The 16242-nt window shown below is 47.8% G+C and overlaps 1 protein-coding gene across 2 annotated transcripts in view; it reads left to right on the top strand.

Annotated features, from left to right (window-relative positions):
* LOC106804999 (trithorax group protein osa-like) overlaps nt 1-15693 on the top strand; it is a 63907-nt gene extending 48214 nt beyond the window's left edge. For both annotated transcript variants that reach the window (XM_014806448.1, XM_014806449.1), the window contains exons 3-12: nt 2114-2217; nt 2926-3020; nt 3848-3902; nt 5668-5855; nt 6854-7079; nt 7381-7553; nt 8067-8243; nt 8836-8926; nt 9215-9406; nt 9755-15693. In XM_014806448.1, the coding sequence (XP_014661934.1) occupies nt 2979-3020; nt 3848-3902; nt 5668-5855; nt 6854-7079; nt 7381-7553; nt 8067-8243; nt 8836-8926; nt 9215-9406; nt 9755-12645 (4035 nt within the window). In that variant the 5' untranslated portion in view covers nt 2114-2217; nt 2926-2978 and the 3' untranslated portion in view covers nt 12646-15693. The remainder of the gene's footprint in view (nt 1-2113; nt 2218-2925; nt 3021-3847; nt 3903-5667; nt 5856-6853; nt 7080-7380; nt 7554-8066; nt 8244-8835; nt 8927-9214; nt 9407-9754) is intronic.
* Nucleotides 15694-16242: the final 549 nt, after the last annotated feature.

Here is a 16242-nt window from a genome sequence, read left to right as displayed (position 1 = left end):
CAGGGACAGGGACAGAGAGACAGAGACAGAGACAGAGAGACAGAGACAGAGTGAGAGCGAGAGCGAGAGCGAGAGCGGGAGCGAGAGAGACAGAGAGACAGAGAGAGAGAGAGAGAGAGAGCATGCAGTATCTCCCTGTCCGTATATATGCCTGCCTGCGTGCTTGTCTGTCTGCGTGCTGCTTGCATGTCTATCTGCCTGCCTGCTTCACCTAAAAGTACGTGGGAGTGAGAAAGAACATGATATGTTTTGCCTACTTGTCGACATCACTGCCAGGTTGACCTGAGCATGGCAGCCAGCAAAAGTAAGAACATCATATATCTTCCCGCCTGCTTGATCAATCTCAGCACGACTGGAAAGGGGAGAATGCAGCTCATCGCCTGCTTGCTGGCTATGAGTTTATTCTCTCTCGATGGGAAACCGTTTCGGTTCCATTTGTGATATGTATAGATTCGAATACATGGTTCGCTGCGCTTGAATCTGAGATGTCCCTTTCATAATGACTGTAGCGCTTGCACAGATGAAACCCCCCGGTGTCATTGCTGGACGTGTGCTTAGTGCTTTTGCGTCCTGTAAAAAGGCATGTTTTGTGGCCTAGCACAAAGCATCTCCGTTATTGCCAGTACGCGAGAGTCTGATTGTACAACACCCTGCCGCCTGTCAGTGTCAGTGCCTATGACACGCACGCCTATTTGACTGAGAGCAGACGATGATCGCTGTGCGTTTACAGATCGTGTTGACTGTTAGCGAAAACACGAGGCTATCCAGACAGCTAAATGCGCACACGCTTCATTATGGCTTCGTGTGTTGGCGCAGAATATCTGAATTCTCTACGTGTTAGTTGATTTATCCAATGGGTTTCTGTGTCATCTGTTTCAGTGGTATTCTTGTCATTTGTGTATGTTGTCTTGTCACCAGTATCTGCTCTCCTTTAATGTTTCAGCAGTATTTTTCTTATCTGTGTATGCTGTTTTCCATCTGTGTAACTTGATGTTTTGTTATCTGTCTCTGTTGCATTTTTTGTCATGTTTCTCTCTTGCATTTTTGTCATACATGTGTCATGGATGTGGTGTCTGTTGTTTAATTGTGTAACTTCTAGTTTTGTTGCAATCTGCGTGAGCCTTCTTATTTTCTGCATGATACATTCTTGTCTTACATATCTATAGATCTTGCCTACTGTATCTCTGTCGTAGACGTCTACCGCCTGCCTTCAGAATATATTCGTTCATTGGCTTCTCTTTTTACTGCCCGCCTGCTATCAGTTAGTGTAAATCTACTATCCTCGTCCCATGTTAGCAGAAGGACGCCGCAGAATGGCTGGAGCCTGCGGTGGCAAGGGCAGTTTGAGATGCAGATCATTTACAGATGCTCGTGTTTGCCGATGCAGAAAAACGAATCTTAATGTAGCAGCGAAGCTGAAAAGCGCCGCCGGGTGCAGAGGCGAAATGAGACGTGCGAAGGCACACACATGTTTGACGCGAAATTTTAAAAGTAATACGGCGCAGCAAGCTGATCAGCCGCTGTTTGCTGAACAAGATCGAAATAACACGAAGTCCTTATCCTTTGTGGGCAGCGCTGCTGCGCGTAAAATCAATATTGTGGTTTATGAGGATGCAGAGATTGCACAGATCCCAAAGCTTCCAATGCTTGTTCACAGCTGCATTGCCAGGTTTTGTGTGGCAGTAGGTAGGGGTGGTCAAGAAAGATCAGGTCCCTGTCATTCAGGCAGCATGTGGTCAATGACGAGAACATGCGATCTTGCACGTGGTGCAATTAATAACGTATCCACTAACACTAATCCATATTTCTCGTGATTACCCCCGGCTCCCATCACGGGGAGAAGCTATGTAATTTATATATAGGGCTTGAGTGTGCCGAACAGTGTGTATCAGCCGCTGCCAGGATTTTTTGATGTGGCTGGGCGTAGCGTCGCAATGAACGACAAACAGCCGCTATTTGTCAGTACGCCGGCGCGTAAGCTGTAAGCTGCCCGCGCGTGGCTGACAGCGAGCCGAACCACTCATGTGATTTATTCGACACTAGCGATGACGACACTGCATTTAGCAGATGAGAGCAGGCACGCCAATTAGCTATAAAGATGTCTCTATTACAGAGAGTCGTCGGGAGTGAGCGCGCGGGTCACAGAACCTAGGAAGTAGACATGATTGGCTGAGACAGCTCACCACACCATGGCCGCAGCTATGTGGCCGACCTCACGTGAGTAAATGTTATAGAATAAGGCAGCTCTCTGCAGCCAGTTGTGTTTTTATCGCAATGGTTTAGCTGCTTGTTCACTCTCGCGCTGCTGCGTTTAGATACATCCTGCCACTTCCTGCTATTAGGTCCCTGCATGATCTCTTACAGTTTCAGTGTGCCTTCTCCACGTACGTGTCTGTTGAGATCTAAGTATGCATTTTTTCTTCTTCACGTTCATGACGCCTATCTGCTTTCCTTCCCTGCCTGTCTCTCCTCCCTCCCCTCTTCTCTCTCGTGCGCGCGCTCTCTCTCTCTCTTTCTATTTTCCTTCAAACACACAATGTATCACTTCCTGGCCTTGTATGAAGCCCCGTGTGTACCCCCGACGTCACCCCTCCTCTCTCTTGATTTACCAAACCTTCTTTACTCTTTCGCCTCCGTCTATATTGACCTCATTACTTGACCTCCACTCACATTCTTCTTCTCCCCTTTTCACCAACTGCTGTCTGGTTAACTGAATTCTTCTATCTTCTCTCCTAATTTCGTCCCATCCATCATCTCCCCTGTTGCATTGCCTCCCTGTCCATGCCTTTGAGCGTGAGCTAAGATCAATTGTAGTTGCCCCGTTTGCTAGCTGCTCCATCTGCGCATTTGCATGGTTTTGCTGTGAGTTTATTTCGTTAGAATTGAGCACGCAGTTTACATAGTCATCAGCTGTCTTCGTTGCAGGCTACTCCAGGAAAGAGGCTGATTGATTTTGTCGCTCGATCTGCGCGGAGGGCATGAGCAAGCGTGCGAACAACAACCACAAGTCGAGTGATATGGTGAGCAGGTGCAGCTACGTTGCAGGATAAAGATGAATTCACCAGCTGGCCATGTTAAATTTACTCTTCAAATTGAATAACTGTGATTAGAACTATTTGATATATATGCAAAGCGCAGTATTTTTTCCACAAAACCATCCAGAGAGGGCAGTGGGAACAAAGAAAGGAGACAGAAAGAAGGGGTCAGGGAAGGAGGAAAAAGACAGTATAGGGTTGAGTAAAAAGGGTGTGAGGGGAATAGAAAGAAAGGGGGATTAGGATGAGTAGAGAGGAAGTGGGGGTATGGACCATGGAGTGGAGAGTAAGAAAAGGAGGTATGGGAGGAGGGACGAAAAAATGTCCCACAGAAGATTAGATGACACGAATGGAGATGAGTGAAGAGGCAATAAAAGGGGTGTGTACACTGATGCTTTGATGTGTAAGTATTTATCACCGAGCTCTAATAAGGTTTGGTGCACACACTGACTTTGTATTCCTAGCCTCTTATGCTCTCAAGTAGGTGTTTAATATTGAGCTGTGAGATTGAGTTGAGAACTTGAGCAAACATGCGTGAGTACAAGTTGATTCATGCAATATATATGTATTTGCATAGCCAGTGTTAGCATGTATTTGAAATTTTGTTTACCTAAGTATGTCGTTGTGCTGAATTAAATTATTGAACTTTGAAACTGACAATTTTACAGCGCCACTTGCAATGTCACATTGAAGGAGGCCCAGTGCCATTAAGTGCAACTGTGTCGTGTGGTTCATTTTGCCTATAAATTGTAATTTTATTCATTAAACTGCACTGTGACTGTAACTTATTCTTCTGTACTGTCTGTTTTTAGCGGGGTACCGTTATTGGCAAGGATGCTTGTAACAACAAGTATTGGTATTTTGATGGTGAGTAGACTTGATATTTGGCTTTTTTTTAGCAATTCTATGGAAATTATTATGTCAATATTTCTATTCTGCCTTATTCCAGTTTTTGTGGGCATGTGTATTTCAGCAATTCCATATCATGGAACTAAATAGCCAGTATTTTTTTCAAAGTATGATTTTGAAAGATTTTATCTATCAAAGTTTGTACATCTTTATATGGATCTATGATATGGCATTGCCACTTATTGGATTTTTTTGGATGTTCTACAGTGCACTCAACGTTTGAATGCTTGTCAATATCAGAACCAATCTCAGAGCGTACCCTATTCCAAAAATCACTAAAAAGCCCAATTATTGATTCTCTGGTGAAAAACATCTCATGAGAATAAATACGTTTCTTGCACCTGTTTTTGCCTAATTAAATGTTACAGCAGGCTGCAGACATATAGTTTACAATCAAAGTATGCTTTAGAATTGTCGGCTGAGGGTGCTGTTCATAAGCATCTTAGAGGCAGTTAATATCCGCAGCTATTACCGTAGCCCCCTTTCATGATCTAATCGCTCACTGTGTTCTTAGACCATACTGGAGCAGTCGTGCCATAACGTACAAGGTTAATGTTTAAATTTAGTTAGATAAGTGGAAAATGGTTTGTGGAGATTCTTTTTCGCACCTAATGCTGTATACTAGTTATTGTCTGAATGGACACTGTGGTGCAGTGAGCGCAGGAAAGGGCTTGCTAGCACCGTGGTGGGGCCGGCTAGCACCGTGGTGGGGCCGGCTAGCACCGTGGTGGGGCCGGCTAGCACCGTGGTGGGGCCGGCTAGCACCGTGGTGGGGCCGGCTAGCACCGTACTGGTTACTGGCTAGCACCGTGGTGGGGCTGGCAGCACTGCCGTATGGTGGTTAGCATTGACTTGGCATGACTCGAGCAACTTACATGACATTTCATACTTTGCACAGTGCTCGTATGAATTTCGTTTGTTAACTGCATTATGCTGGTCTTACCAGCCCCGCCCAGACGTAATTGTTTTCGAATATCACAGTGACTGGAGACTAGTGGTGTTAATAGTGTAGTTGCATGTCATTGCTAAACGTGGCATGTTGCATTTAGACAGTAAATGCCTTTCCCCTCCAGGAGGATTGCAGGAGCTTTAGACAGATCTATCAAACCGATAATTTCACTACTTACAGCTACATCATATGATTTATAGTTTAATTTCTCTCTGAAAAATCCTACTCAGAACATTCACGTTTCAGGAATTTGGGTTTTTAGCCTGGGGTTTGTCAATATTATGTAGCATGGTTGTCTGTAACTATGATAAAGTTTTCTACACACTCGAATTTTGCCATGGGTCTTGCCGCAGCACTGTGGTTGCCCTACCTGGTTTGCGCCCTGGTCTGCCTCTGGATTTATTCCATGCTCTTTATTGAACGTTTTCTATGTGTCACTGTTTGTCTCATATAAAAAGTCTTGTTAAAAGGTAACTGGCCTTCTGATAACCCATCTGTGAACGAAACTTCTGCCTTGGTACCCGTGGTGACCTAAAAGTTCTGATTAAAGCAAAAACAACACTTACCCAGCGTAAATTCAAATTCAACCTCCGTATACAGATCTTATCTTGTAATTATTATGTAGGGGTCACTTTTTGTAACCGACTATTGCATTTTTTTAAACTGGCACAGTATTTGATATAAATTTAATTAAAACCTTCATGAGAGGCGTTTAGTTATCATCCGTAGAAGACGGAAGTAATTCTGCAGGGTTGTTCTACTGTCTGGTTGCAGATCTGAGGCTTTATAAGGAGAACACGGCGAAGAAGCCCAGCAAGCGGGACTGGGAATGCGTCTGCTCCAGCCTGCTGGAGTGGCAGGGCTTCGCGAAGCGGTATGCGGCTAGCAAGAGCCCTGCGGAGAAGGACCTCTTCTCCTACGTCACCGAGAAGCTGATGCCAAAGATCGAGGTGCAGTTGAAGGTGCGCGCTTGGTGATGCTATTACGGGTGCTTACTGTTATTCCTGGTATAGAGCTGGCATCCTCTACAGTACTATGGAGTCCCACACAGTCAGTAGTGTTATGTAGTGCTTCTTAGTTCCGTGCAGTCGGAGTAGTATTAATATAGTGGTCGTAAGCTGTACGTATTTGGAATGGTGTTATATAGTGCTTTTTAGTTCTACGTAGTCGCACTAGTGTTATATAGTGCTTTGTAGTTCTACGTAGTTGCAGTAGTATATATTTAGTGCTTTATAGCAGTGGTAGTATTATGTGGTATATCAGTGGTGCAAGGCCGTACGCAGGAAATTTTCTGTAGGGGGGCAAATACGCAGGAAATTTTCTGTAGGGGGGGCAAAGGTACTCCCCACACCCTCTATTGCCCTATTTGTCCCATTAAAAGGCATACTCTGAAAATCTCTAGGGAGGGCAACTGCCCCTGCTGCCCCCCTGCTGCGTACGGCCCTGGTTGGGCATATCGTTCATGTTCACGGTGTGTAAACGCTAGCATGCAGTTCTATCGCAATACCGAGTTTAGTGAATCTGAACCCGATAACAGGTGATGGCTGCTCTCAGTAATGTCTAACAACGTGTCCATAGGCTATACCAGCGTGTTGAGGATTTTGTGTACATATTGTCTCATGTCTGAGAAAAGCTTGCAGGTTTTCCTGTAAACCGGGATTTCTACTTAATGCCCGGTGAACGCTTGCGACGCTAACTGATTTCTGAAATTGTGCTGAAAATGTTTCAGGAAGTGTAAAATGACGTGATTTTATAGGTGGCAGTAGGGAGTTGGTTACAAAGTGTAATCCCGTATAATAGTGTTCTAGTTGAAGAGTACAAAAACATGAGACCTTTATGAGTGTATATGAGTGAACATGTAATGAACAGTTCAATGTTAATTGAAAAGCTTCCCCGTGCTGCGATGTGAGAACCAGGCACTCAATATATAGCGTCACTTCACGTTTTTATGTTACGACAGGTGAAGGAAGAACAGAATGACGTGAAGCCCACCCTGCCCGAGAACAATAAGCTGGTCAAAGCAGAGGCGATGCTGACGCCTGGTGGGGGCAATGGCAAGCTGGACGATGTGCTGAAGACTGAGGACCAGGGCGTGCAGGAGAAGGTTGAGGCATCGGAAAGCAATACGCCGATTTCTGTCCAGATGCCAGGAACCCCTGCGACCCCTCAGTGCAACAGTGTGCAAGGTAAATGTGTGCAGATTGTAGGTAGAATTCGTACCCCTTACTGCTGTATGCGATTGCAACCAGTCACCTCACCAATTTCACATCTCCAGAAGCGTGGTTTCCTGTTATACTGTTTAGCTACCAAACTCTCTGCCTGCGTATGACCATACTTTCGATTATAACATTTGCAATATTTTCTTCCCACAATATAGTTTCAACAAATGCAGCACCTAGCTCGTACATACTCATGACTAAAGTATATCAACGGAGTGTAGAACGATGGTAGACCACACTAATGCTACAGTTGTATCTCTCCATCTAGGGCACACTCCCAATGGCGCAGCGGATGGCATGAAGAGTGTTGACAGCAGTACTCCGACCCCTGGTCCACAATCTGCTACCTCACAACCACAAGCCGCACCCTCGAAACGGCCTACAAAGGCACCAACGCCGCAATCTAGCAAAATATCGGGGGGTCCTGGTACACCGCAGCAGGTCAGTGTCCCGAAGCCCGTTGTCAGAAACGAAATTACTCTTAACAATAGTTTTAACATGAACTTTTCCTCATGGACAGTTGACAGAACTATCTTGGAGTTACTAATTTACCGTACGCAGTGTATAGAGGAAAAAGTTGATGTTCAGACTAATGTTAAGACTAATTTTGTGTCTGACAATGGGCCCCTATCTTCTTCACATACGATGGTTTTAGTGAACGATTCATTCAAAAATACTGGTTCAAAAAAACTACAGTGACTCTAATTACATACATAGTATATTGTGGCATTCATATTGTCGAAGTGATGCATTGGTCAAAGCATAATGAAACCTCTTAGTAAGGCCAAGTTGTAAAGTAAGTGGCCAGTAAGGATGAATGGTTCGCTTCTTGATCAAGACTGAGAAACTTGATATTTGATGTGATCAATATCTTCAACGATTCACACGAAAGTTCTCTGCTTGGATGTAACCAATTATATACATAAGTTAACATTTGTCATGAACAATGTGCAGGTACCGTCAAATGTGCCAAAACCACCTATGGACCCCCAGTACATGCAACAGCAGAGTCAGATATTCGTCTTCACGACGCAGATGGCCAACAAGGCGGCCGAGGCCGTTATGCAGGGCCACTGCCCGTCTATCATCGCCTTTCACTGCTCACAGCCAGCCACGAAACAGTTCTTACAGGTATGTAGCAGCCGAACTGTCCAAGTGAATGGCTGATTGAGGTTCTGATTGATACCTGTGGTGGGGGAGGAGGGGGGTTTACAGTCGGATTAATTCAATTTCAGACTGTTACTCCTAACCTTCTTAGAGGATTAATGATTTTAAACAGTTTGCATTGTGCGTAAAGGAAGTACGTAAAATTTGTGCTAACCTGAGCACAGTGCGAATATTGTTCTAGGCATATGTATAACCATACAATGAAATAATAAGATCTCACCTATTCGGGGTGAACTGTAGGTTACAAATCCCTCATTATCAGGTGACAAGCTAGCACGTACATGGGCATGCTGCAGTGTTTAGGTCTAGAACAGGTACATGTGCACTGTTACAGATATAGTTTATTTTGTCCTGTCTTGCCACGCCTGTATGCTTTTAATTAGCATAAATCGTTATAATCTGTCACAAGCATGTACTCAGTATGCAAGCCACGAGGCTTATGAATTGCTGGTTATTGCCTTGACCTGAGACGGAATGTAAAGATGTACCTGAGACGGAATGTAAAGATGTATGGGCATTGTGCCTGACATTGAATGGTAATTTTCTTTGATTGTAGAAGCATCCGATGAAGCTTCATCAGTTTAACAGGTGTTCTACCGCATTCACGAATCACAATGGAAACAAGCCTATCTGTTCCGTGCCCCCAGGTATGGTTGACGTGCGATGTTGAATTTTTATGTGAAATCATTAAAAAAAGTATTGCAATTTGGTTCCTTTAAAAGACTGCGTTCTGCCCTTTCTCGCTTTGCAAACGAATGCAAATGCAAAAACCATCTCCCTGTTGCTGGCTTTACCTATTTTAATGACTTGTAGTAACCTCTAAGTACTCACTAGTTGTACTCCTCCAATGTTGTTAGTCCAAACTCTGTACTTGAGTGTGCTCTCTCACCCGCCAACACTTTTGCCTCCATAAAAATTAATTGTTTTTGCTTCAGGCTCGTCCAGGCCGCTGGAGCAGCTACAAGATAAGGTGAACCAGTTGGGCAATGAGTGGCCGCAGGTGTCTCCATCCTTACAGTGGGGAGGCCAGGGAGGTGGTCCAGCATCTAGCCAGCCCAGTCCAGTGCCTATTTCAGATGTCGGACCTGCAGGGATACTCTGTGAACAAATGATGCCTAATGCCATGAGTACGTGTAGAACTGATTGGACATAAACTGAGCAGTATTTTTTCCAAGTGGTTGGCTTCTTATCAGATTGATGTGCTAAAATTTTGTGGTCGTTTTTAATTTTCTTTTAACCTATAACCAATGTAAATCCTATGCTATTTGTTCAAATTTTTTGAGATTTTTCTTTTTATAACCGTCGAAAATGGTTTTGCAAGACTTTTTACTGGGCTGCCAACAGGAAAATTATTGTAGCGGGACGGTTGGGGGGCATGGGCTGACCAGTTCCTGCTCTATGCCACCTTTGTCCCGCCTAACGGTGTTGCCCCGTGAAGCTGCGACCGGCTAACGTCAATCCCGATTGCATTACAGGAGAAAACCTGACTCCGCAGCAGCTGCAGCGTCGAGAAGAGCAACTGCGCAAGATGCGTCGCATCCAGGAGATGCTCTTCCCCGAGAAGTGTCAGCCACAGGTGGCGCCGGGCGCGTCGCCGGAGGCGTTCTACCAGCAGCACGCGATGCCGCCGCAGCAGCAGCAGCAGCAGCAGCAGCAGCAGCAGCAGCAGCAGCAGCAGCAGCAGAGCATGATGGGCATGCCGCCGCGCGGGCAGGCGATGAGTCAGATGATGATGGCGCAGCAGCGGATGGTGCTCCCGCAGGACCCAGAGCAGGCGAAGGCGCAGATCGAGTGGCATCGGCTGCAGGAGCAGTACATGCGCGAGAAGCAGGTGAAGATGATGGGCGGTGCGCAGGTGAACCCGGGCATGCAGGGCCCGCCGGGGCCGCCGCCGCCCTACAACCAGAGCCTCGGCCACCGCCTGCACAGTATTAACAACCGGGCGTCCTCTACCTCACCGCACTTTGTGTCGCCGCACATGCAGCCCGGCGACTTCCAGTTCAGCCCGCACGGCCCGCGCATGAGCTCGCCGCCGGGGCAGCCCGTGCCGCCGCCGCCGCCCACCGGCGCGCTCGACCAGAACTACAACAGCCCCGAGATGCTGTCGAAGCTGCAGCAGGAGCAGATGATGAAGGCGGGCGTCGCGGCGATGGCGCCTATGAGCCCGCAGGAGTACGGCGTGATCGCCGGCGGCGAAGTGGCGGCGGCGATGTACGGCCCGAAGCCGCCCGCGTACGCGCAGCCGCACAAGATGAAGGAGGCGGCGGCAGACGCGCGCAAGGAGGTGATCCCCGTGCCGTCGCCGCAGCCGATGTCGTACGTCGCCGCCTTCGACACGCAGGAGCTGACGATACAGAAGCAGCTCAACACGGCATACATGGAGCCGGGCGGCGCGCCCGCGGCCGCCACCGCCGGCTCTGGCTTCATCGATGACCCCACAGCGCGCCAGTTTGTCGACGGACAGTTCGAGCCGGTGCACCCCGGCGGCATGCCGCCCCACCCCGGGGGCATGCCGCCCCATCCCGGGGGCATGCCGCCCCACCCCGGGGGCATGCCGCCCCATCCCGGTGGGATGCCCGTGAACATGATGCCGGGTCAGGCGCGGATGGGCGCGCCGATGATGCAGCGGCTGCACTCGAGCGTCGGGCCTGTGCACGAGATGGCATTCTCGCCCGGTGGCCAGAAGGTGCAGCAGCAGCAGCAGCAGCAGCAGCCGCACGGCGGCGGCCACGAGCCGTACATGCCTGGTCCGCGGCTGTCGCACTTTGAGCCCGGCCACGGCGAGATGTACGGGGCGGCGGGGCGGCCGCTGGCGTTCGTGAGCAGCGCGCCGCCGCAGCAGCACATGCCCCCGACCGTCAACAACACGTACGTGAACGCGACCATGTCCATCCAGCAGCTCAACATACAGAATATTCCCGGCTCGGCGTACAACGCGCAGATGCAGGTCGGGCAGACGAACATGCAGGCGGGCGCCCACATGGGCGTCCCGCACGGCGCCCAAGCGATGCAGCACGGCGCCGGCGGCGGTGCGCACCCGCAGACTAGCATGAGCATGCAGCAGGCGATGAGCGCTGGCTCGTCACAGCAGCAGCAGCAGCAGCAGCAGCAGCAGCAGCAGCATCAGCACGGGGTCGTGGTCACCGCCAACCAGACGGCGATGTCGCAGCAGATGGTCGCCGCGGGCATGCAGGGTGGCGGCGGGCAGGCAGCCGGGCCGCGCACGCCCGGTGCCCCCAACGCGAGCGTCCAGGTGCAGGCGAACGCGCCGAACACGATCCAGTACCGTCCAGCGAGCGCGCAGCCGACGTCCGGTCCTTCGCGACCTCTGAACCTCGACTTTCTGCAGCGGTTTGCGACGCCGATGGCCGCCGGCATGGAGAAGAAGGCGTCCCAGAAGCAGAATCTGCAGTTCTTTGGTGGCGGCGGTGGTGCACTGGGCATGATGAAGGGCGACCCGGTGCACTCACCCGACGCGATGTACGCGATGGACCCTCAGCAAGCGGCTGCCATGCAGGCGATGCGGCCCGGCAGCGTGGGCAGCATGCACGGCTCGGGGCCCGCGACGCCGGGCCTGCCTCCCGGTGGTCCCGGCACGCCGGGAATGCCCCCGGGGGCGTTGGCGGGCCCGCCGGGAATGCAGGGTCCGGGCCCGAATCCGGCTCAAGTGATGATTCAGGGTCCGGGGCCGGGCGCGATGCAGGGTCCGGGGCCGGGCACGATGCAGGGTCCGGGGCCGGGCACGATGCAGGGTCCGGGGCCGGGCACGATGCAGGGTCCGGGGCCGGGCGCGATGCAAGGTCATCGGCCTGGGATGATGCACGGCGCCGGCATGGCCATGATGCAGAGTCAGGGACAGGGCATGATGCAGGTTGCCGGGGGGCCGGGGATTCCCGGCATGCCTACCTCGATGCACATGAGTAGTATGCACCAGCAACATGCCATGCTGCATCACGCCGGCATGGTGCAGAGCCAAGCGAGGCTGGGCATGCCGCAGCAGCAGCATGGTCCCGGGATGGGCCAGCACCCTCAGGCACCCGGCATGATGCAGCAGCATCCAGGGATGGGGATGGGGGCAGGCATGAACATTGGGGTGCCGCCGACGGGGCCTGGGCCGGGAAACAAGATGATGATGTCGGAGATGGGATTGCAGTCACATATGCACCAAAGTATGCCTGGCATGAGTCAGTCCATGCACATGAACGCCTCTATGCAACCACTCGATCCAAACCAGCCCTACTTTCCACCCGTCTCCAGCGACCCTGCCTACAATGTGCAGTTTCAGAACTTTCAGAAGCAGCTGTATGCCACTGCCAGTAGTAAATCAAAACAGCAGCCTCAATCAAGCCAGGGCATGCCATTCTGATGCTGAAGGTTCAACCAGCCTTTGAGCTCAGAATTGTACGCTAAGATATCTCATTAACACACTGAGTTGGCGGGAAAAGCCCAGAGCCTACGTCTAATTCGTTCAAAGCGAGTTTGTTTTGTGGTGACGATGAATTTATTGATTGTCTGCCACTGCCAAATGTGCCATATTTGGAATGTTGTCTTTTATATTATCTTCGTGTATATAAATGAATTTACTCTGCCATTTTTGGATTGATTGCACCTGCCTGTGCTGGCGTGTGCTGATTTTCACGTACCTTCCGTACAACCTTGTACAGATGCTGTAAATACATGGATATTTTCGCACGTCGCACAAGCACAGGCTGATGGATATGACGAGAGCTGGTTTGGCCCTAGACGAACTTATCTGCATCTTAGCACTGATAATGGGGGAATACCAGCCTCTGCCTACACCGGTTGTAATAACGCGAGATGGCTTCTTCTGAGCATTTCCATTTCGGAATGAAGTTCTATTTCTATGGTGATATGGGATGCAGGTAGGGCTGCAACGATACGTATGTGATACACAAGTCACGATGAGATACGTGTTGTGATACAAACGATACGGTGTTGCAAATGATGAAGTATGACAAACAGAAATTTAATGCCAAGTTGCCATAACGCGATACCAGCCCTACGTCATCAACTTCATTAACTGGTGCCTGGCCATGAGTTACTACCTAGTCATGGGGCACAAGTGTACGCACATACAAGTGTAGCAGTCGACCGTGACTAGTATCCGCAAGTGGAGCCAGGTTATTGAATTGATGCAGATACCAGCGCAAATGTGTAATGTGCGAACGTGAATGTGATGCTGAGTAACGATTATCCTAGCAAATTAGGTTACTCGTATTTGTTCAAGTTCGTGAGTGAGTGGGTGAGCGAGCGAGCGGGCGAGCGAGTGAATACGTAACTAAACTAAAGCAACACCCGATTTGCCCATTTTTATTAGCAAGTCAAAAGCCGACGAAGCGTTTGCATCTCTATACAGACCAGAACGTGTAACAAATCGTATCGTGACTTGTGTAACACAATACACCGGTGTTGTAGTATATCGTTGCACCCTAGATGCAGGTAGCAAAGTTTGTCAACTAAGACAACGTGTATATATTATTGAGAGGGGACAGTGCTTGCTACACTGATTAATTTAAACTGGAATTTAACCGGATCTGTATGCAAATATATAATACTGCTGAGCAGGTTATTGGTATTGATTACACTTTTATTGAAAATAATATCATCTTTACTTAGTTATTGTTTTAATCAATAACCCTACGCTGACTGATGAGAATATATCAAACTGCATGTTCTGATCTCAGATTGAATCCCTATCCAGAGATTAATAAGTCGATGGAGTTTACAATATCAGGCGTTCAAGTGACAACAAAACGGGCGTATTTCGAAAAAAATTGTAATCATGCTTGTATTGTCACATATGATAGCGTTTTGGTCGCTATGGCAATGTTTGGGCATATGCTTTTGGTGTAGCATATGCTCCTGTCCTGTTCACATCCCGGGTCTCCAGATTTTATTTTGACAGAAAATTGCTTACCAAAATTTGTATCAAAGAGTGTGACATCTTTTCTACTAGTTTTCATATCGTTTCTCCTGGAACTGACTCGATCAGAAACTACTCCGACGATTCACACTGGAACTGCTTCGTTATCGAAAAGATATTAGTGCGTGAAAACTATGATCGTGGTATTTTGTCACTAATGGGCAAAATCTTATTGTTTTGTGTCATTGTCGACATTTCCTTCGTATAAACTTGTATTGCCTGCTGTATGGTGCATTTAGTGCACGTACTGTTTGTGGCATGTGCGCACGTTTCTAATTACGGATGGACCATAAATCTCAAATGTATTTCGCAGTACGCGCCCCTCCGCTCTCATCATGACTGGCAGTTGCGGCTGCGAGATTGTCGGCGTCGTTCGCAGTCGGTGAGAAATCGTTCGACCAAGTTCCGCCGGTAAAATTCGCGAATAAAACGTTTTAGCGTGACGGGCGAATCTAAACCAGGAGTTTACCCGGTTATACTTGACCGAACGTTGTTTTGGTTGTAAAAAAACATCGTCGTTTAAGGATCATCCTTTTATATTACATGGCTGACGAAATGCATCAATTGTAAATACTGAAACCATACACTTGTAATACGTAAAATAAGAAATGCATTCACGTATTGCATTTTTATTATATAGATTGAGAGAAAGGTATTTTATCTTGATATGTTTAGCATTTTATAAAGCAGTGGTGAATGCTGTAAAACATTGTAGATTTGTAAGATAATATGCAAATACTATACTTTGCATCAGTTATATATTGTATTTTACCAGCGTGTCAGCTAGCATTGCGACATTTTTCTGTTTCTCATTGATCGTAGGTTCTTAGCCAGTTAGTAATCATGTAAGTAAGCGCTCAGCTGTTTAACGTAGAGAAGGAGAGGGAGAGAAAGAGAGAGAGAGAGAGAGAGAACGAGAGATAGCGAGAGAGAGCCGGACCACTGCTCAGTAGTTTCATACCACTATAAGCGGAAATGTTGACAAATTTCATAACAAAAACACACTCTGCCCTGCCCCTATGTCGGTCGTAATTACAGACGCTGCCAGTAACGTGTTAGTGTCGTCAAGAGTCATCGTCCTCGTATTTTGGTGTTCTGTCAATGTCTGCCGAACGCAGACCCTCACGGACTGAGTGCGGCAGTCTTGTATATTCAATCTCTCCACGTGTGTCGGGTATGCACGCGTTACTCATCAGTTGCTAGCATTTTGTCTAGGGGTAGTTCAACTCATGTAAAGGACACATGCATGCGGGGCAAAATACCAAGTGGGTTGGCAGTAAGTGAAAGTTAACTGTAGAAAGGTGTCTATTTTTGATACATTTTATATGTTTGGAGCCTTGACTGAGTATTCAGTTTGTGTATCCAGGTTTTTGTTACTGTAAAATATTGACCCAGAACCACGAGATTGTTTAATGTGAATTCAGAAATCTGTGAAATTAATAATAAAAGGGTAATGAATTTTATAAAATAGTTTTGTTGTTTTAGCGTTCGAGTCTGCGTGTGTTCTTATTATCTAGTTCAGTTACGAAATTGTTCTTGTTCCATCCCTAATTATGTGCCTCCTCTCTTTATCTCTTCCCTTCTACATTTCGTATACTGTCAAGAGAGGTTTTGTGTTATGTACTCCTCATCCTGTGTTCTCTTGTCCTACCATTTCTACTCCTGATTACACACCCTTTCTCGTCATCCGACGCTACCGCTGCCCCTCATTCCCATTTTTTCAATTTCTTTAAGCTAGCCACGTCATTAAGTGGAGGGATACTAGACTAGGATTTTACTGCATACAACAACTGTACTCACTGTATAACATCGTCTATACCCACACGTACTTGTTACCAGATACCTAATTTAATTGTTATAATTAATTATACATCAACGCTAGCCTATACGAAATTTGAACGGCGCCATTGACAACCGCGACCGTGCTGCTACCCTGAAAAATTTCCCAATATATTGTACACGTTACAGACCATAGAAATAGTATAGATAACCTATATCTATAGGTTATCTATACTATTT

This window comes from Priapulus caudatus, unplaced genomic scaffold (assembly GCF_000485595.1).
Source record: "Priapulus caudatus unplaced genomic scaffold, Priapulus_caudatus-5.0.1 Scaffold96, whole genome shotgun sequence".
In the NCBI taxonomy this organism is placed as follows: domain Eukaryota; kingdom Metazoa; phylum Priapulida; class Priapulimorpha; order Priapulimorphida; family Priapulidae; genus Priapulus; species Priapulus caudatus.
This window is presented reverse-complemented; position numbering and strand designations above follow the sequence as displayed.